This window comes from Biomphalaria glabrata, chromosome 1 (genome assembly GCF_947242115.1).
Source record: "Biomphalaria glabrata chromosome 1, xgBioGlab47.1, whole genome shotgun sequence".
In the NCBI taxonomy this organism is placed as follows: domain Eukaryota; kingdom Metazoa; phylum Mollusca; class Gastropoda; family Planorbidae; genus Biomphalaria; species Biomphalaria glabrata.
This window is the reverse complement of record NC_074711.1, coordinates 65,569,447-65,592,933: the sequence shown is the minus strand read 5'-3', so window position 1 is coordinate 65,592,933 and position 23,487 is coordinate 65,569,447. Positions and strand designations below refer to the sequence as shown.

Genomic DNA, 23,487 nt, shown 5'->3' with positions numbered 1-23,487 from the left:
GGCTTTCCGACTCATCTGGCTCCCTCTCGAGCCTCTTACGTTCTTTGTTGAGGGCTTTGGACATGGCAGACTTCTTTTCGGGCTTGCTGATTTTAGCAAAATGTCGATTCAACAAGCCGGCCATTTTGGTTACCGTCGAGACCGGCCCTCCGGGTGACAATAGAGGGGCAGCCGTTCGCGCTGTGTCTTTGGCCTCTAGGTTTCGCAGAAGACGCCAGGCTTTCGAGGTATCCCGAAGATCCATCCCGGCGCAGGCAGCGTTCCAATGGTCCGACCGGACGCGTCGGGCCAGTTCACTCGTGGCTCTGCAGAGCCGATTGTACTCCCGCCGGATTTTAGGGGTACCCTTCCGTTCAGCAAGCCTCCGGGCTCGCTTACGTCTCAGGACCAGCTTATTCAATTCCTGAGACCACACGCGTTTCTGCCTTACGCCAGGATAAGTCCGCGGGACAAACCTCTTGGCCGCACCCAACATAGCTGCTGTTATTTCGCCGTATATGATGTCAACGTCCCTATCCTCCACTGCAATATTAATAAGGGCAGTGTTGACTGCTGCCTCGTAGGCTGGCCAGTTCGCCTTGGTGTAACTCCATCTACGCGGGGCTTTTGGGGTTACACCACTGGCCTCTGAGAGGGCAATTGTGACTAATATGGGTCTATGGTCACTTCCAATGTCATCTAGGACTTGAAACTGAGTATGTGATTCTAGGTTAGCTGTAATTAGAGTAAGGTCTGGTCTAGATTGGCTGCCATTTCCGGTATGGTATAGAGTTGGGGGAGTATGTTTATTTTGCAGACAGAACAAATTAGAGTTATTTAGAAGTTCATGAATTTTATGTCCCGATGAGTCGGTTGAATCATAGCCCCACTGCTGAGACTTAGCATTAAAGTCTCCTGCGATGACGTTGTGAGTATTGATATTAGTACAGTCATATTCGAGACTAATTTCATGCTTAGGGGGGTTATACAGATCTTCCCACCTGCCATGAGGACCTTAATGAATGAGTGGCGTCAAGTTGTACTAGGATATCATTGCAACTCTTCTTATGCGTAATTCATTTTGTCGGAGAACATGTCCCGCAAACCTCATACGTCGCTCGCTCACAATCTTACTAAAGGGTCGACTCCCAGTTCGGCATAGGATTTCTTTGATTTGAACCCGATCTCTATAACTGACTCCTAAAATCTGTCTTAGCCATCTTTGTTGAGCCACATTTAGTGTTTTTCAATTTCGGCAGATGACTATTCACTGCAGTTTATTAAGGGAGGCCTGCCACTGGTAAAAATGTGTAACCTCTCTTGAATACGCTCTTGGAATTAAGTGACTGTAGTTTGCTTTAGATTTTATATCGAAAAGAGAAGTTTTATCGTCAAAATCATCTGTTGGGGGTTTTCCACCTCAAAATGCACTGCAAGGGGGATCTTAAACTCAAAACCATCTGGAGGGGGTTTTAAACTTTTATAAAACGCCATCTGTAGAAGAGGGGTTTAAACTCAAAACCCCCGATTGGATTGACTATGCTCAAATAATTTTAGTGTGTAATTTGCTTTTTTTTATATTGAAGAGGTATTTTTTAGCATCATATCCATCTGAATGGGGGTTTAAACTCAAAACCGCTTTTGGCAACGCTCATAGCATTTTGAGTGCGTAATTTGCATTTTTTCTTCAACTGAAGATGTATTTTTTAGCCTCAAACCCCCCCCCCCCTGGCTCAAAACTCAAAACCCCTTTGGCTACGCTTATAGATTTTAGAGTGAATAATTTGCTTTTATTTATATTGAAGAGGTACTTTTTAGCTTCAAACTCCACTTGAGAGGAGTTTAATCTCAAAACCTCTTAGACTACACTCATAACATTTTGAGTGTATAATTTGCTTTGTTTTTATTATTAAAGAGGTATTTTTTACCTTCAAACCCCGCTGAAGTGGGGTTTAAACTCAAAACTAAGTCAAAACCCATTTAGCTACGCTCATAACATTTTCAGTGCGTAATTAGCTTTTTTTTTTATATTGAAGAGGGGGTTTATCGTAAATTTTGGAGGGGGGTTTAAAATCAAAATCTCCCTTAACTGTGCTTTTGGAATTAGGGGATTTTCGTTTGCATTTTTTTTTTTGTTTGTTTTATAGCAAAAAACCCAAGTAGGGGGTTTAAAACTCAAAACCCCTGGTAGGGGGTTTTAAACTCAAAACCCCTGGTAGGGTTTTTTTAACTCGAACCCCCCTGTAGGGGGTTTTAAACTCAAAACCCCATTGGTTGCGCTGGGGCAGGTGATGGTTTAGTATTAAAATCTCACCTAAAATAAACAAAATCAAAGCAAAAAATCATTCACTAAATTCCTATCAACCCCCAAAAAGGGGGGGGGGATTTCATTTCGGGGGGGGGGGGGAGGAACCCCCCCCCGGCTACGCCCATGATTGATATTATTGGTGCCTTTGTGGTCTCTGTGTGGTCCTTCAGTTCAAGGTCTGCAAATATTCACTAAACAGACAAAATAACACGTTAAGACCTGAAATTTATTTGTAAAAAAATCGAGTCGATAGTTCAATAACGATGTAGAGCCCTTGTGTTTACACATCTCGTGTGCCTCACTAGAGACAAGATTATCCAACAGAGACCTGGATACACATCTCGTGTGCCTCTTTAGAGACAAGATTATCCAACAGAGACCTGGATACACATCTCGTGTGCCTCACTAGAGACAAGATTATCCAACAGAGACCTGGATACAGATAAAAAAATATTTTGAAAAGAAAAACTTAATTTATCTTTGAAGGGACGTGGTCATTAAACTGTCGGGTATCATTTCGAGTCCTAGTGGAGACAGCTGGCTGGTTTAAGATGGGCAGTGACGGATAGCTTTCTCGGCCACATATTTTTGTTAATTGTTAAGAAAGAAAAGATTTCTCTGAACTTAAAGAAGAACTTGAAGGGAAACTCCATCAAATTGAGGCTTTGTATCCATAAACGTTTCACTACACAATCTGCGACCCACCACAGGCATTTTTTTTTTAGAACAATTGTCTTTTCAACTCTCATTTCTCTGCTAAGACTTTGCGTGGAATATATAACGAAGAGGTTAGAACTTATATGACATGAGCTATCGTGAAGGCTATGACCTGCATTGAACATGAGCTATCGTGTAAGCTATGACCTGTATTGAACATGAGCTATCGTGTAGGCTATTGATTCAACAACAATTAGCCAAGCAGTGACAGCCAAGTGAGATTAAAAAAAAAAACAACTTTTTCCCGGGTTACGAGAATCACAGCCATCCGCGGAATGAAACTATACAAAAGACATCAAACAGGTAGCCATTACCCCGTATATCCGGCCTGTAACGTTCGTAACATAGCTAGTTATTTTTAGGTAGTCAAAGCGTCATCTCATTTGGCCATTCTCTTATTTCATTTAGCCATCATATGGCTCATGTACACCAATACCCGAGTCTTTTGATGCATTCTATTATCTTTTCATATCAGATTGTTTTCGATAGAATGGAGGGTTAGGAAAACATCTTTCAATTAGAACATTTTGGTTGTTTTTCACTTTCTAAAGCTAGTGTCGACATGAGAGTTCTAGAGAAAGTGAAGACATGAGAGTTCTATAGAAAGTGAAGACATGACAGTTCTATAGAACGTGAAGACATGAGAGTTCTATAGAAAGAGAAGACATGAGAGTTCTATAGAAAGTGAAGACATGACAGTTCTATAGAAAGTGAAGACATGAGAGTTCTATAGAAAGTGAAGACATGACAGTTTTATAGAAAGGGAAGACATGAGAGTTCTATAGAAAGAGATGACATGAGAGTTCTATAGAAAGTGAAGACATGAGAGTTCTATAGAACGTGAAGACATGAGAGTTCTATAGAAAGAGAAGACATGAGAGTTCTATAGAAAGGGAAGACATGAGAGTTCTATAGAAAGTGAAGACATGAGAGTTCTATAGAAAGTGAAGACATGCGAGTTCTATAGAACGTGAAGACATGAGAGTTCTATAGAAAGTGAAGACATGCGAGTTCTATAGAACGTGAAGACATGAGAGTTCTATAGAACGTGAAGACATGAGAGTTCTATAGAAAGAGAAGACATGAGAGTTCTATAGAAAGTGAAGACATGACAGTTCTATAGAAAGAGAAGACATGCGAGTTCTATAGAAAGTGAAGACATGACAGTTCTATAGAATGTGAAGACATGAGAGTTCTATAGAAAGGGAAGACATGAGAGTTATATAGAACGTGAAGACATGAGAGTTCTATAGAAAGTGAAGACATGAGAGTTCTATAGAAAGTGAAGACATGAGAGTTCTATAGAAAGTGAAGACATGAGAGTTCTATAGAAAGTGAAGACATGAGAGTTCTATAGAAAGGGAAGACATGAGAGTTCTATAGAACGTGAAGACATGACATGTTTTTCACTTTCTAAAGCTAGTGTCGACATGAGAGTTCTAGAGAAAGTGAAGACATGAGAGTTCTATAGAAAGTGAAGACATGACAGTTCTATAGAACGTGAAGACATGAGAGTTCTATAGAAAGAGAAGACATGAGAGTTCTATAGAAAGTGAAGACATGACAGTTCTATAGAAAGTGAAGACATGAGAGTTCTATAGAAAGTGAAGACATGACAGTTTTATAGAAAGGGAAGACATGAGAGTTCTATAGAAAGAGATGACATGAGAGTTCTATAGAAAGTGAAGACATGAGAGTTCTATAGAACGTGAAGACATGAGAGTTCTATAGAAAGAGAAGACATGAGAGTTCTATAGAAAGGGAAGACATGAGAGTTCTATAGAAAGTGAAGACATGAGAGTTCTATAGAAAGTGAAGACATGCGAGTTCTATAGAACGTGAAGACATGAGAGTTCTATAGAAAGTGAAGACATGCGAGTTCTATAGAACGTGAAGACATGAGAGTTCTATAGAACGTGAAGACATGAGAGTTCTATAGAAAGAGAAGACATGAGAGTTCTATAGAAAGAGAAGACATGAGAGTTCTATAGAAAGAGAAGACATGCGAGTTCTATAGAAAGTGAAGACATGACAGTTCTATAGAATGTGAAGACATGAGAGTTCTATAGAAAGGGAAGACATGAGAGTTATATAGAACGTGAAGACATGAGAGTTCTATAGAAAGTGAAGACATGAGAGTTCTATAGAAAGTGAAGACATGAGAGTTCTATAGAAAGTGAAGACATGAGAGTTCTATAGAAAGTGAAGACATGAGAGTTCTATAGAAAGGGAAGACATGAGAGTTCTATAGAACGTGAAGACATGAGAGTTCTATAGAAAGTGAAGACATGACAGTTCTATAGAACGTGAAGACATGAGAGTTCTATAGAAAGAGAAGACATGAGAGTTCTATAGAAAGTGAAGACATGACATTTCTATAGAAAGTGAAGACATGAGAGTTCTATAGAAAGTGAAGACATGACAGTTCTAAAGAAAGGGAAGACATGAGAGTTCTATAGAAAGAGAAGACATGAGAGTTCTATAGAAAGTGAAGACATGAGAGTTCTATAGAACGTGAAGACATGAGAGTTCTATAGAAAGAGAAGACATGAGAGTTCTATAGAAAGGGAAGACATGAGAGTTCTATAGAAAGTGAAGACATGAGAGTTCTATAGAAAGTGAAGACATGCGAGTTCTATAGAACGTGAAGACATGAGAGTTCTATAGAAAGTGAAGACATGCGAGTTCTATAGAACGTGAAGACATGAGAGTTCTATAGAACGTGAAGGCATGAGAGTTCTATAGAAAGTGAAGACATGACAGTTCTATAGAACGTGAAGACATGAGAGTTCTATAGAAAGAGAAGACATGAGAGTTCTATAGAAAGTGAAGACATGACATTTCTATAGAAAGTGAAGACATGAGAGTTCTATAGAAAGTGAAGACATGACAGTTCTAAAGAAAGGGAAGACATGAGAGTTCTATAGAAAGAGAAGACATGAGAGTTCTATAGAAAGTGAAGACATGAGAGTTCTATAGAACGTGAAGACATGAGAGTTCTATAGAAAGAGAAGACATGAGAGTTCTATAGAAAGGGAAGACATGAGAGTTCTATAGAAAGTGAAGACATGAGAGTTCTATAGAAAGTGAAGACATGCGAGTTCTATAGAACGTGAAGACATGAGAGTTCTATAGAAAGTGAAGACATGCGAGTTCTATAGAACGTGAAGACATGAGAGTTCTATAGAACGTGAAGACATGAGAGTTCTATAGAAAGAGAAGACATGAGAGTTCTATAGAACGTGAAGACATGAGAGTTCTATAGAAAGAGAAGACATGAGAGTTCTATAGAAAGAGAAGACATGAGAGTTCTATAGAAAGAGAAGACATGCGAGTTCTATAGAAAGTGAAGACATGACAGTTCTATAGAATTTGAAGACATGAGAGTTCTATAGAAAGGGAAGACATGAGAGTTCTATAGAACGTGAAGACATGAGAGTTCTATAGAAAAAGAAGACATGAGAGTTCTATAGAAAGTGAAGACATGAGAGTTCTATAGAAAGTGAAGACATGAGAGTTCTATAGAAAGTGAAGACATGAGAGTTCTATAGAAAGGGAAGACATGAGAGTTCTATAGAACGTGAACACATGAGAGTTCTATAGAAAGTGAAGACATGAGAGTTCTATAGAAAGAGAAGACATGAGAGTTCTATAGAACGTGAAGACATGAGAGTTCTATAGAAAGAGAAGACATGAGAGTTCTATAGAAAGAGAAGACATGACAGTTCTATAGAATGTGAAGACATGAGAGTTCTATAGAAAGAGAAGACATGAGAGTTCTATAGAAAGAGAAGACATGACAGTTCTATAGAATGTGAAGACATGAGAGTTCTATAGAAAGAGAAGACATGAGAGTTCTATAGAAAGAGAAGACATGAGAGTTCTATAGAGAGTGAAGACATGCCAAGTTTACATGTTGTACTATTTCCAAGAAAGATCTCAACTGTAGAAGATTTGAGAACATTAGTCATAATATCTAACTTTGAGTACTTCAGACCATGTTTGTAGTCGAGATTCTTTCGTGGGTCGGGAGGCGCTTAATCTTCAAACCTCTATGGAATTTTAATGAATGCAGTTTGCTTCATTTGTTTGTTTTTCCGGCTGTAGCTTAAATTCTCGTAAATTTTCTTTAGTAATGAAGCCAAGCTACGCTCATGGAATTTTGGCAACTGTAGTTCTTTTTTTTAATAGAGGTGGTGATCCGTGAAACCCTCTTGAGTTTGTTAAATATATGTTGCTTTCGTGTTTCACAGGCTGTTCCTTAGATTCTCTTAGAATTACTTTAATATTGTAACTTAGCAATTTTTATTGTGGGGGGGGGGGGGGGGGGGGCTAACCTCAACCCCCCCTCCCCCGCTCATGGAATTTATATATGTGTGTGTGTGTATATATATAGAAAGAAAAAACTGGTCGCCCCCCCCCCACCTCCGCTACATGGATGTAATAAAACGGGACCTCTAATCAGTGAACATCGATACTGACCATTGGGAAAACATAGCCATAGACAGCACTAGAAGGAGAGAGACAATGAGCAACATATTATTTATATTATTTATTAAACCTCAAAACCCCACCGGATCTGCTATGGAGCACAGCGACTAGTAGAAAAAAAAACAGGAGATTGTAGATTTTTATGGGGGGGGGGGATGAGGAGGTAAACACCAGCGCCCCCGCCCCCCCCCCTCCACTCTTTTTCGCTATGTTTATACCTCAGACTATATAAAGGCCAAATTGATTACAATGTGACACTGAAAGAGGTGAATGGGCAAAGTTTCGTCCATTTATTATTAACAAATCAACTATGCTCTAGCCAAGCTTTTAAAAATTCAAACGTGGTTTCTTTTTGTTCAACTCTCGTCTTTTTTTTTTTTTTGTTGTTTTTCTGCTCTCAATAAAATTCTGATGAACATTTCTTTGTACTGAAAGCTTAATGTGATGGCCAGACAATCTTATCGCACCTAAACATCAAAAAGTTGACTGAACACACACAATCAATCATTGTCATTAAACTTCATACACTGAATAACAAAAACTTTTTGAGGTATGGATTTTCTGAGTCTTTTGTTTTTCGGGAATCGATTTTTTGTTTTAAAGGAAATCATTACTTGCTACACCAATCAACGGGAAATGACATACATGTTTGCATTCGTTTAGAAGGGTAGGCTTCTTTCAAGTGAAAACATGGATAGCATTTGGCTGACCCTAATTTCTTTCTTATTGCAAGAGGGGGAGAATGTGTTATTCGTTCGCCCATTACACAATTAAACGTTGGGTTGTCAGACATTATTCAGGATAAATGATAAAAACTACTTCTTATTTTGTCCTTTGTAACATTGACATACGCTCCACTCTTCTTATCTAGAGCAAAATGTAATCACCCAAAATTCATGTATTAATGCTTGTGTACTTGTAAGGTCAATCTGAAACTTTGCTGCCTTGCACCTATACCCAAGCATGGGAAAGTCTTCGGGAGTCAACAATGAGGTAAAATCAGGAGAAGGAAAACTCTGATTTCCAACCTCTGCTGCCTATACCCATACGTGGGAAAGGCTTCGGAAGGCTTGCAGCTCCCAAACTTTATCGGCTATTGCCCGGTTCCTTTGCACCCATGCGTGGAGAGGTGGAAACTGCTGTGTGTGTGACAACATTCTGACCATAGCTAATGCCCTAGCTTTCATCTCTTTTCAGTGAGACATAGTCGTTCCGCGACAGAAGGAAGCTAATAACAACAACATCAACAAGAAATTTGCTCGTGTCTAACATTCAGAAAACTCTTCTCATTCGACTTCCTTCTTGGACCAATTAGATCCAACCCCAATACACTTGTGTGTATGCACAGATTGTTTTGCTCTCATGAAAATGTAAACATAAGATAGTACTTGCGTTCATTATGCTTATTGCGTTCATTATGCTTATTGCGGCTTAAAAAATAATAAGTTATTGTTAATTAATATACATATTACATTACCCGAAATTAAAAATCCCAGTCTTCACCAGGATTCGAACTCGGGACCCCCGGTTAAGAAACCAAGCACTTTACCGCTCAGCCACCGCGCCTTTTTTTTTTTTAAATTAACTCTAAATGTCAGATAAATTGATACAAATGTTCAAGCGTTTTTTTTTTCATAGATATTCCAGATTTTTTTTTTCACAAAATGTATAACCATAATACAAATGACCTTTTTGTAGGATGATTTGAATACTAACAAATCCTTTTTAAAAAATGTTTTGGTATAATCGTTTGTATTTTATTACTCTTTATCATATTAATAAGTAGTAAATTTTGTGCAGGCACAATACACCTTCACTGTAATTGACATTCTGAGAAGATCACCAAATAATTCCCTTGCTCAAGATACCAAACAAAATAATTAATTATCAATAGTTAATTTAAATAAATGGTTAATTTTTTTATTTTTTTTTTACTGATTCTTGTGTTGTCATGTAAAAGAAATAATTTTGCAAAATTTTGGCTTAATCCGAGATTGTGTGTGGGAGAAATAATGTGTACAAACATTTGATCATACAGAGTAAGACAGAGTGAGTTAATATAAGCTATGTGTACATTTACTTACCTTCATTTCCTACCAATTGTGCTTTTTTCACTGAAATTAGAAACAAAAAAAAAAAAACATTTACTGCCATGAAATATGTATAGCATATATACAAGTAATGCTAAAGAGCAGATCACTCTGCAGAATATATAAATTATTCACAGTAATCTGATTTTTTTATTTTTTTTTATATTTACAAAAAAAAATATTAGAAAAGAAATTGATATGGAGCAATAATGGAGGAATCCAGAACACTTTGAAACACATGTAAACCATTAAATCTTTCTACTAATCTTTTTTTTTTTTGAAATAATGCCAACTTTGAAACACTTGCTGTTACAAGAATTCAACTTGTTATCTCAATTTAAAAGAGAAACATTTTCTGATGCACAAAGATTTGGCTCAATTCCAACAAAGTATCCAAGCACTTAGCCTGTCAATATCATTATGGATAGAGGCACTATGATGAGGCCCAACACTAACAGCAGGACTAAAGCAAGAGAAAATCTCACTTGAAATCTGACACAAGGGGAGAGAATTAACTTTTCTTTCGTCCCTTCAGGAAACAATTTTTAGTGTAAAATTTTAATACACTACTGGTACCAGTAAATAGCTTTACAAAAAAAAAAAAATCTTTTGGAGATTTTCAAGTTCAACTAAACAATGTCAAGGATGATAATTTGAACTTCCCTTCTTGCTAACTAAATAAAAAAAAAAAATTGAGCCATATCTTGAACAATATCTCAATGGGTGGCAGTTCATCTTTCTATCAATTTTTCTTTATTACTGCTAGTCAGTTGTCTTGTCTTTTTTTTTTTTGTTTATTTTTTAAGTTTTAAATCACAGAGTCCAACTTAACTCTAATGCTTTATCGAAATTATTTTGTGTTACAAACGAAAGAGCTTAGAAGATTTGATCCTGCAGCATACAAAAATTGTCAAATACATTTTAAAAAACACACGGCCTATCATCACTTCCTTTATTGTGTACATTGGATAGTTCTTTGTTCTGCCAGCTAGGAACATTTCTAAGTTTATTTCATTGGATAGTTCTTTGTTCTGCCAGCTAGGAACATTTCCAAGTTTATGTCATTGGATTGTTCTTTGTTTTGCCAGCTAGGAACATTTCCAAGTTTATGTCATTGGATTGTTCTTTGTTCTGCCAGTTAGGAACATTTCCAAGTTTATGTCATTGGATTGTTCTTTGTTCTGCCAGCTAGGAACATTTCCAAGTTTATGTCATTGGATTGTTCTTTGTTCTGCCAGTTAGGAACATTTCCAAGTTTATGTCATTGGATTGTTCTTTGTTCTGCCAGCTAGGAACATTTCCAAATTTATGTCATTGGATTGTTCTTTGTTCTGCCAGCTAGGAACATTTCCAAGTTTATGTCATTGGATTGTTCTTTGTTCTGCCAGTTAGGAACATTTCCAAGTTTATGTCATTGGATTGTTCTTTGTTCTGCCAGCTAGGAACATTTCCAAGTTTATGTCATTGGATTGTTCTTTGTTCTGCCAGTTAGGAACATTTCCAAGTTTATTTATTTAACACATTGAGAATAAATATTTTCCTAGAAATAGTCAACTGAAATACATTTATACATATAAACTGCTTTTGTAAGCTATTATTGTGACTGGCTCAACAAAAACTATATTAATAAATCAAAATATGATATCTGTGTGTGACATTTAATATTATGATTTCCCCGGCTCAGCAGTATTTTTTATTTTTTTTACAAATATTTATATTTCCCCCCTCAGTGTTGAATATTACAAAAAGTAACATATTTATTCTCACTTATGTATAATACAACTTTAATAAAGTCTGTAATGGAACTCGTTTAAATGATAACTTGGACTATGATGTGTTTAAACACAATGCGGACTATGATGTGTTTAAACATAATGTGTACTATGATGTGTTTAAACATAATGTGTACTATTTTAAACAACCACACATGATAGTGCACTAAGGTCCAGGGGAAGGGAAAAGGAAGGGGGGGGGGTGAAGAAGAATTTTCAATATAGAGAACAGGAAAAATACTTAAGACTAATAAAAGGTTAAAAAATAAGGTCAAAACTATGGCCATATAAAACATGTAGACAAATATAACCAATAAAAACAAACGATATCCTCTACAAAATGTTCAAATATCGAAGAGAGTGTGCATCTCAAGTCACTCTCAAGAGCAGGTTAAATCAGTTAGTAGTTTTAGCACTCAGTTGAAAGATTATTAGTTTGTATTGTTTACATTTTTAGCAGAAATAATTTATTTGAATCTACTATTGCGCTGTGAAAGGAGTTTAAAGACATATAACCTTCAATCGCAAGGTTGTTAATGTGTTTCTTTCAGTAAATATCACATTATGAACCTTTTTTCACTGTTCCAATAAGAAAACCTACACCTTTAACTCTCATTATCACACCACAGTAATACAAGTGTATTTACTGCATGATTTATGTAGCATAAATTATTTTTTTTACCTATTTAGTCAATTTATGTTAAAATGTTCCAAAATATCCATTGTATCTGTAATATTTATGAGCCTAATGAAGACAAAATTTTAATCACTCAGTTTAGCTTACAAATAAATATTCAAACTCCCCATAATTACATTTTGTGATGGATATGTATTTCATTTTATGTGTGTGTCATCTCAGTGAAAAGTATAAATTATAGTTGCAAATACTTTTAAACAAAAGAATGGCAAAAAATATAAATCAATGCAAATACCTTTTAATTACACATTTAGGGATTAATCAAATGTTTTAAATACATATCCTCTACATACATGGCTTTTATACAACATGGGAAAATGTCTTTTTACATGAAAAAGAAATGGTAAATCTATTATTGGCACAGACTGGTGAGCTTTCTGTGAGCTAAAATTAAGCTCTACAAATGATTTCATGGTCAAGATGCAAAGCTGGAGATAATTGAATCATATTGAAATGTTTGCAAAATATGCCTCAAGAATAATCAATAAGTAATTAGTCAAGATTGGTTATAGGATTCTAAATATATGCTCTGATGTGTACACACCAGCCATCTTCAGGTTACTTGTGTAAGAATTTAATAAGCTTTTCTTTAATAAAATAAAAATTGTGTCCAATAAAGCAACAAGAATGTTCAGTGACCTAATGGTAACATCTTATTATTTCTCAGTTATAAATCTTTCTTTTAATAGTCAGTTATGTTTTCTGTGTCAAACAAAACGAAAATAGTATTTTTTTAAACAATGTGACTATTATTAGGAAGAATAGAATAATTTTTTTTTTAAATGTACTGAAAAGAGCATGATACCCTCTTTCTTATCTTTCAATTAGGAATGACCCTTTAAATGAGATTATTATTATGTGTACACATAACCACTGAAATCTAATTGTGCATAATATGATTAAAGGCTTAAATTCTGGTTTTCCTGATTAATGCAGGCAATCCATTCCGTGTTTAAATGGCACTAGAGAACAACATTTATTACAAGAATATCAAATAAACACTCCACATTCAGCTCAATATCTATGCCAGGGAAATTAATTAAACCTATATTTGCTTAATGTTACTTTCTACAAAAAACAACTAAAAAAATTATTTTTTTCCATTTTAGAAAGATACATCTAATAGCTTTGAAAATATCACCTAATTTTAGAATGTCTTGTTATTTAAAAACTATCATATTTTTTAATTTTTTTTTTGTTTGTTTTCTTTTTATGTTCATTCAAAAGGAAGACTAAACATCAAGTCAATGTTTTTTTTAACAAATTCAAATTTCCTATGACTGTTGTAAATCTAATTACTCAATGCACCTCAAAGGGATTAAATTTTAAATGATTTTGTTTCTATCATTGAGCAAATCTGAATTTTTTATAAAGTAATTGTTACCTGTGAGGAAAGGGAAAAAACTTGTATAAAAATATAATTTTTAAATTGCATCTTTCAAATTAGATGTATATCTAATTAGAGTTTTTAAAGTGATATGTTGATGTAGACTTAATTAATTGCAAAAATAGTCTATGAAAGATGGAGATCTACATTTGTATGTATTGGGTCCAGGGCCAGTCTTAGGCCACTGCAACCTATACGGCCGCAGTGGGCCCAGCACTTTCATAAGCCCCAGGGCGAATTCTAGGTGTAAATTGTTAAATTAAACCATTTTAACTTATTATAGGGTTTCTGGAATTCTCCTGAAATTGTAAAATATACAAAAAAGTCATGAAAATCTCCTGAAATTATTAAAATCTGAAAAATGATGCAAATCTCCTTAAAAACAGACAAAATTGTCATTTCTGGTTGTCATTCAATATGGAAAGCACCAATCCAACTAGCAACTTAAAAAAAAACGGTATTGTTAGAGCTTTCATTTAATAAAAATTTAATAATAAGGCGAATTTTAACCAAAACAAGAAGTTCATATTCTTAATTTACTTTAATAGTCACTGGCATACAAATAGAGATCTAAATCTATCTCAAACTCTTTAAAAAATAAAAACAAAAGCGAAATTTTGCTAGCTGATAGTAAATCTAAAAGGCAGATTCTAAATGTTTTTATCAGCTTTTTGGAAAACTACTATCTACTGCAGATAGCTCGAAAAGTTAATTTCACAGTGATTTTGTATTTAGTAAAGTATGAATAAAATGCAAAGACGAATTTATTTTCTAATACAAAATCTTAATTTTCACTTATTATCCTTATCACAACCCAGAATAGGCCCCACGCCATCTGTTTCACATAGGGCCCACAATCTGTAGGACGGTCCCTGATTGAGTCATATCATAATGTATTAGGAAACTCTCAATTAACTGTATTTTAAAAAACAGCTTTTGATAAAAATTAAGACAGATTATTTATATATATATATATATATATATATATATATATATATATATATATATATGCATTCATCTCCTTTACAACTGAAGGAGGCCATATTATATATATGGCTGTCTTTATATATATTTTATATATATATATATATATATATATATATATATATTAATAGTATAATAATTAATATATATATATTAAATGGATAGCTACAAAGATTTATTTATTTATTCATTTATATATAATAAAAAAAAAGAAGAAAAAACACAGATCTATATATCTTGGGTTATTTATGTTTTTTTAAGGATTGGCCTTCATCTCATTTTAATAAAATACTATGGTCCATATTTTAGTTTTTGAATATTTACACCACAGCAATTGTCAATATTGTTAACACAAACCAATATAGTTATGCTAAAATACCCCCCTCCCTTTTTTTCCTACAAAAAGTACAAAAATGTTACATGTTACAAATATCTGGATCAGTGGATCTTCTTGAGACTTGAGAGTATCGAGACATGACTGACATTCATGTGATTCTTCTATATCTAGATTAATATATAGATCTAGATTTACCGAGTACCGGTGGGGTCAAGCATAGACTAAAGATTTATCTTTTAGACATTTTAAATATATATCTTATCTAGATCTATATTTTAATAAAGATCTAGAAATTCTAGTCTAGATCTGTAGTCTGTACTAGTGTATCTGTACCCACTACTATAAAAATAACAAATATAAGTATTATAACTATAACTATAAGTGTATAAAATATATCTGGAATCTAGACTAGACTAATACTAATAATAGATTCTAGATCTCGATCTCTGGCTGTTAATTTAATGAGACTATATACTATTAACTATTAATCTAGATCTATACTATATAGATCTATTGAACTATATAATAAAAAAATTAATATAGATCTAATAAAATCTAATTAACTATAGATCTATAATCTAGCTCTATAATCTATATATACTATACTATAGTACTAGTAAGTTCTAGTAGGCAATTGTTTTTTAAACTAGATCTAGATATAAAAATAAACCCAGAAACAAGAAAGTACACTAGTCACTATCAGTAGTCATGATTTTAGATTTATTATTGTCATACTATGATCTAGATCTAATAATAATATAGATCGAGATCAATAGATGTTTAGTAAGGTCTAAGTACTCACCGCACACACACAAAAGAGACATTTCAACATTCGAGTAATATCCGTATTCTTAGTGTCCTCATCGGTAATGTGAAGCGATTTCATTATATCAAAGCAGGAAATCGGAATATTTTGCCATTACGGAAATGTAATGCATGTTTTAGAGCCCATGGTAGCCATCTTGTGCGGTTCAACTAATCATAACAGCGCATCAATATTCATGACCCTTTGGCCCGATTTCTTGTGACGCCTGCTTATATCTGGAACTCTTCTATCTTGTACCCGACAAATCAATATCTGGGGTCCTCCTTTTGTTTTCTATTTTGAATTAAACCTAACAGAGTTGAGATCCAAAACTAAACACAAAAAAAAAAACCTGAAAGTTACGTTCCAAAATGAATGTAGCACAGTATCCAGTCTCTAGAAACACGTAGAGTCAGTGTTGTCCTATCAGTAACTCAGTTTCTCTGTAAGAGGCAGAAGAGGAAGAAAAAAGAATGGAGGGGGGGGGGGGGTATGCAAGGTATGGGAAAACGTTCATTGATCCGTCGCCTAGCAGGGAGGGAGAGAGAGAGAGAGAGATCTCGGCCTCAGCGTATCGATCTACTATACTCATTGAGCGGACGATGCCACACCAAACTCGCTGGAGCTCTTTGCATTGTTTTGCCACTTGATGTAAGGCATGTTTTACACAGAACAATGATTATGCACTTTTGCTGTTTGTAGAGAATGGTTTAAAAACTTAAATGGTCAACTATTAGTCGGGATAGCCCTCGAAAGTGGTAGAGGGTCTAGATCTAGTTATATAGATGTCCCGTTCAGTCGCTTGTGTCTTTCTGACGCGGAATGGGAGAGTGGGGTTTGTGGAATTAGCCTGGGACAGAGAACAGACATCAGAACTAGCGCCGCGCTAGTGCAAGTGAAAGCGACGTACTCTAGACCCAGGCCTCTAGTTTGATGTAGCGTTGGAAAGGGACTTGAATTTAGAGCTTATTCGATATTATGCAGGAATAAGACAGCAGAAATTGTATTCAACTGTAGCAGCAGTCCGTTAGTCCAGTCCGTGTGAAGTGATTGATTACAAAGCACACAGAAAATCATGGCTGTCTAGTCGTGTGGTATTTGCTTAGGACTGTCGAGTTGGTGGTCACGGATTCAAACCTTGAGCGCCGTCCTCACCTTAAGTTCTTCAGAAGGACTAGGATGTAAAAATCCTTATGTCCAAAACCATAAAGCAAATACCTAGTTACAGGCTTAATATGTCTCTTATAGCAGCCATTATCAGTCTGTGGCTTTTGACTCCTCGGGGGGTCCACCGAACAAATGAATGAATAAGTAGATAAATACTTACTTTATTTATTTAGGCCTATATATATATAATTTTTTATTTAATTTCATATATATATATATACAGTAGCTGCTCTAGGGGGTGGCAAGTGGGGCAACCGCTCCAGGCCCCGCAATCGTAGATTTCCTTCTCACCTTCATCTTCGCAATCCAGATCAGTTCTCATTAATTAGGTCTTGTTACTAAATATTTTGGAACCTTTCCGGCACCTATATGATACCAAATACCAAGCGTAATATTTTTGGTTTCAAATAATAATAATAATAATAATCTTTATTATCCGTAAGGAAATTTGTCTTACAATTTGTGCATTACACCAAACAAAAACATTATAACTATAAGAAATAGCCTATAGCCCTACCGTTTAGTTTCGGTAAAGACAGCATCTTATGACCTGTCGATTTTACGAGGCTTTATTTAACTGTTCACTTTGGCATCAATAAAAACAAATAGCCGGAAGTGCCCAATTAACATAGTTTATTTCGTAAATAAATGACATCCAATTGGATTAAAATAGAAAAAAGTGTAGTGATCAAGTTTGAACCAGTTGCAAGGCTATAGTTATTTCTAAATGAAAGAGTCATAGGTCATTTATAGTGTTGTAAAATAAATGCAACTTTTGAAAAAAAAAAGATTTTTAATGAAAATTAATTTTAAAAAATATAGTTTGTTCTTGACTTTCAAGGGGCATACCTTCCTAGAAATTAAAATTTCCGCGGTATTTCATTTCATACACGTAGCCTACACTATTTTTTGGATACGCACAGTCTCACAAGACATCCCCTAACACTTTTATCTCCTAAATAACTAGATCTAATTCTCTCAATAACCATTACATGTCATCTGTAACTTGCTCCATCGAGACCAATCGTTATAGTGGCCTCAACACTGACCTGTGCCTGGACAACAAGCTATTGGTCTACACAGGTTGCCACGTCGCAGATCAGTGTTTATGCTGTAACGAATGGTTTCGATTAAACCAGTTAATATGCTATACGGTTATTTCGGCCAATCAGCATCCAGAAAGTTTGGCGATGACGTAGGTCGATTCATTTTCTTTTCAATAAGATTGAACCAGTGACTGAATCTGTCAGTGACCGTCTAAGCAACTATTTGGTATTTGCAAGTGTTCTGGCTCTCCTATTAATAGTTACTTTCCTAGTCCAGCGTGCTTAGCAGAGATTATTCTAGTTTGCTGATTTTTCATGCAAAATTTTTCTGAATCATTAGTTAATGTTTATTAACATTATAAGGCGAAATCTTTCATGTAGAACAATTATAATACACTATACAGTATGCAATTAGTGAAAGGCCAATAATACAGTACCTATGTTAGGTACCACTAGCGGATCCAGAACTTTGGAGGGGGGGGGCGATTTTTTTCCAAACCCTAATCCTAACGCCCAGTAAACCCTAACCCTATGCATAAACGTGCGTACAGCACACACACACACACACACGCACACACACACACACACACACATATATATATATATATATATATATATATATATATATATATATATATATATATGAGAATAAAAAAAAAGCAGCATTTCTCAACCTTCGGCGAAAAACAAAACAACTGGGGCAGCGCTATAAGGTTCCATAGTGGGTTTCGGGGCAAAGCCCCGACGACAAAAGCGTTTTCTTGCTTTTTTCACTGCAGAAACGCATTTTCCTGACATCTATAGCTCATTATTCATCAATTGAGTTCAGGGCGAAGCCCCGACGCTAAAAGCGTTTTTTTTGCATTCTTCACTGCAGAAACGCATTCTCCTGACAAGTTCAGATCATTATTCATCAGTGGAGTTCGGCCCGACGCCAAAAGCGTTTTCTTGCATTCTTCACTGCAAAAACGCATTCTCCTGACATCTACAGCTCATTATTCATCAATGGAGTTCACCCCGACGCCAAAAGCGTTTCTTTTTTTGCATTCTTCACTACAGAAACGCATTCTCCTGACAACTACAGCTCATTATTCATCAGTGTGGTTCCGATGCCAAAAACGTTTTCTTGCATACTTCACAGAAGAAACGCATTCTCCAGACCTAAAGCTCATTATTCATACTATTAAAAAAGGACCTTTTGAATAATTTTGTACTTGAAACATATTCTAATATGAATTTATAGGCCCTTAGTACATTGCAAACCGATCTGTTCTTTGAAAAAATAAGATACCCCACATATTTAGATTTTGACTTAAAGGATCGCCGCCGAAAATTAAATTATTCGATAAATAATATTCTACAAGATATAAGTATAAATTGTGAGCTATAGTCCCAAATATTTTAACTAGAAAAATATCTGATTTAGTAAAGGTTGGGAAAAGGCGACTATGAAAATATTTTAAGACTAAGACTGCTTTATTGATCCTTACGGAAATTTGTTGTGATTACAAGGACTCTGTTCTCATATAAAGACAACACAACAGAAAAATACACTTAAAAACAACAGACAACATAAAGAGTTATTATTTGGGTTTAGAAATCATCTCAATCATAACTCTTATACTGAAAAATTTTATTTGAATTCTAACTTTCTTAAAATAATTATGATAAATTCATGTGAAATTACAAAAACTCTGTCTGGAAATGGGAGGGGCGGTTCAGTGAAAACGATTAATCCTCGCTCCTTTAATAATTTCTGTTAAAGATTGCATTTGGCATTAAAGAATAGTGGGGTGGGGCGACTCGATATAAGAATTTAATTTATAGTATATATATGACAGATTTTTTAATTTTTGTAATTTCCAGACTACAATACAAAATAAAAAGTATTGGTTTGTCCGATAGGGGAAATGCGATTGCATGTATCGCCCTTCCTACCTGGTACAACCCTTTTTCATTTATATTATTTACTACAGATAAAATTTGAGATTAGAGTGCGGTATGACATAATATACAATGGGTTCACATTTCAATACGTAGTTTATATTATATAGATATTCAATTTTGTTCACAAACTATGATTCTCCATAAAAATAGGGCTAGAGTGGGGAGGGCAGAACGTGCAATCGCCCCCCACCCACCCCACCGAATCGGCCAAGATACCAGAAGGGCAGCGACATAATATAAATTTATATATTAATTGAATTAATTTTGTTCACAAACTATGATTTCTCCATAAACGTAGGACCGCCCCCCCCCCCCACACTCAAAGGTTTTAGGTGGGATGGACAGTAGAGGTATTCGCCCCCCCCCCCCAATCGGCAAACAGGGAACGACATAATATAAAGATCGGTTAAAATATCAATAACAATAACAATATTTAATTGATTCTGTTAACAAGCTGTGATTTCTACAAATAAATTGGATCGCCCCCCCCACTCAAAAGCTTATGGGGGGGGGGGGGGAGGGGGCGGGATTGGTGCTATCGCCCCCTCCCGACCCACCAAATCGCCCCCTACCGCCCCCCCCCTGGATCCGCCAGTGTTAGGTACTATGTTTAGTAGCAAAAATAAGGCCTACAGCGTTAGAGGCAGAGGAGCCCGTTAGCGTGATGAGGTACGGTATGGCCCAGAGCCCCGCATATGACACTCACCCAAGACCCCGCGCTATGCCAAGGCAGCCTCTGTATATATAGAATCTATATATTAGGACCACCGTGTCAAAAATAACTCCCTACAAATCTGCAAGGCTCAAGCCATAACGTAAGACTTACGAGTACCAATAGTGCAGTTAATAGTTAGATCTAGAGATAGATACCGTGTAGAAAGCATCTGCTATATTCTTAAAATGCTTCTAAAATGTTTTACATGTTTCGGATGTTCCTTCAGAGTTGAAGATAATTTACTTCCTAGTCCAAACCTCCCGCAGGACGACGGGGGATGGAAGCGGGCAGGGGTTTAAACCCGGGACCATCGATAAATCCAAACGACAGTCCAGCGCGCAAACCGCACGACCAGGCAGCCGGTATAACAGATTCGCGCCAGGATAAGACGACATTATTATAACTATTAATCATATAATTCCTAATCGTCATTTTCTATTCAACGGGGGGTGGGGGGGGGGCAGGATAATTTCTTAAAGCTATTGTTAAGTTGTTGTTTTTTTTATTTGAGAGTAAAAAAAAAACAATTATTGTAGTATATACCATATGTTGTAAATGTAGATATTTTTAGCTTTTTTTAACGCAAAAATTTTAACGCAAACTTTTGTTGTCTTCAACATTCACACGTCGCAAATATTAGTTTACATTAGTAGGCCTACTTTAAATATGCGTCGCAGAAATAATACATTATAAGAGAGAGAGAGAGTTGAGAGAGAGAGAAAGAGAAACAAAAGAAACAGAATGGTGACTAATAGACATAATTGTTTTATGTACTTGATTAGAAATGACTAATCGAGTTACATAATGTCGTGTAGATGTGACATCTGTTACACATCGGGATGACGACTGTATCTGTGTTTCGTTCATAGACACACTGCAACAAATGTTTCGTTCATAGACACACTGCAACAAATGTTTCGTTCATAGACACACTGCAACAAATGTTTAGTTCATAGACACACTGCAACAAATGTTTAGTTCATAGACACACTGCAACAAATGTTTCGTTCATAGACACACTGCAACAAATGTTTCGTTCATAGACACACTGCAACAAATGTTTCGTTCATAGACACACTGCAACAAATGTTTAGTTCATCAGGAGGGAGAGAAGGAATGAGAACACAAAAAAAAAGTCCATTTACTATGTGTAATACAAACACTGTGCTCTGTACTATTAAGTTTTATTGGAGAGTAAATGCAGTTATTTTGGTTTACAACTCCTTGCATGTTGTAGTTACAGCAATCTTTGATTATTTAAATCACTTTTTTTCCCTACAAATGCGGACACTTTTCAGAAAGAAAATTTTCTTACAATTTGTGCATTACACCAAATGAAAAACAAATAACTCTAGAAAACGAAATATATGTTCACACTCTAGTTTCACTCAAAAGTTACATCTGAAATGTTTCTATTAGATAGTGGAATTGTATTTAATGCTTAGATAGCCAGGGGACGAAAGTTTTTGAGTCTATTTGTTTTTGTAATCGTTGTCATATACCACATTTGTTGTATTTTCATTGTATTTATTAATACATGTTTGAATAATAACCAAGTAGAATGACAACGTAAGTATTTGAATATGTAATATTTGAAGCAAAAGACTTCGTTTTATCTTCTAATAAGAACCTTTTAAAATGTATTCTGTCTTCACGAGAAATGTCTGTAACAATATTGGCACAAACTATTTTTCAGAATACATTTCAACACGTCACCACTAACGCGATTCTTCTCGAATTTCATATTTCAGAAGGATTGAGATTTTCTCAACTGTTTTACATTCTTATGTCGAGGACTTTTGTGTGACAAAAAGAATAAAAACAAACAAAATAAAAAATATACTTCTAAAAAACAAAGCTTATAAAAGGGAAATACTGCTATATTTATTTCCCTTTTCTAAACAAATCAAATTTAATGAATTACTACTATCAAATTAACACATTGTTTTTTTTTTGTTTTTTTTTTATGTGTTGTCATCGACAATGAATAATTCTGCAAAGTTTCAACTTGATCCGAGAAAGGGAACTGGGAGAAACAACGCGTACTAGATTCCTGCCGAACAGACAGACTGACAAATGGAGTGAGTTAATTTTAGTTTTGTAATAAAATAAAGAGTCTTCTTAACATGAAGATGATCTTACGACGATCACGCCCGTTACAGACGGAAATGCACTATATCTATGCCTCGAATGTCTCTCGCATTCCGGCCTCCTTCTTTATATGACCTAATTAACCTGAGATTGTATTTTACTATGATGAATAGTACAGACTAGTCGCCAGGAAACATTTCAACATAGGCTCGTCCCGCCCCCCCCCCCTTTTTTTAATTGTACTTTTTGTTTTACATGCACTTTTTGGTTTCCATGCACTTTTTGGTTTACAACGTTGTCGTATGATTGCGTTAATTAAAAGAATAATGATACACCCCTACTGCGACCCAACATCCCGAAACAAAGACACATTTAAGAACCATAGACATCATTCAATCCCACCCCTCCCTCCAAGGCTCCAAGCCAGATACATTTTTTTTTCTTTGCTACATAGATCTAGAGATAATATGACTGATCTAATCGCTTCGCCAGCAGGGAGAGAGAGAGAGAGAGACAAATAGAAGAAAATAAATATGAGCAATAATGTAGGAGAGAGAAATATCCCGTGACCTGAATACAAGCAAAAGGCTAGCTACCGAGGAATACATTTTTCACATTCCATGTGGAATCATTTCACTCAAATACATTGGCGAAGTCTACGGAGTGTGTCCTCATCACTGGCGGATCCAGAACTTTGGAGTGGGGGGGGGGGCGATTTTTTTCTAAACCCTAACCCTAACGCCCAGTAAACCCTAACCCTATGCATAAACGTGCGTACAGCATATATATATATATATATATATATATATATTCGATATATGAGAATAAAATAAGACTGTTTCTCAATCTTCGGCGAAAAAAACAGAAAAAAAACAGTCTTTCTTTTGCAAGCTTGGGGGTCTGGGAGAGCGCTTTAAGTTTCTTCAGTGGGGTTCGGGGCGAAGCCCCGACGCC

The 23,487-nt window shown here is 35.5% G+C and overlaps 1 protein-coding gene across 11 annotated transcripts in view; it reads right to left on the bottom strand.

Moving 5' to 3' along the window:
- Nucleotides 1-23,487, bottom strand: part of LOC106073711 (protein unc-13 homolog B-like) — a 370,504-nt gene that overhangs the window by 156,693 nt on the left and 190,324 nt on the right. For 10 of the 11 annotated variants that reach the window (XR_008774442.1, XM_056008493.1, XM_056008484.1 and 7 more), the window contains one exon: nucleotides 9,580-9,609. Coding sequence is in view for 9 of the 11 variants with exons in the window: in XM_056008493.1 (XP_055864468.1) it covers nucleotides 9,580-9,609 (30 nt within the window). In the remaining 2 variants the exon portion in view is untranslated. Of the gene's footprint in view, nucleotides 1-9,579; nucleotides 9,610-15,564; nucleotides 16,015-23,487 lie in introns of those variants that run through there. The other variant, XM_056008502.1, reaches the window with a different exon arrangement.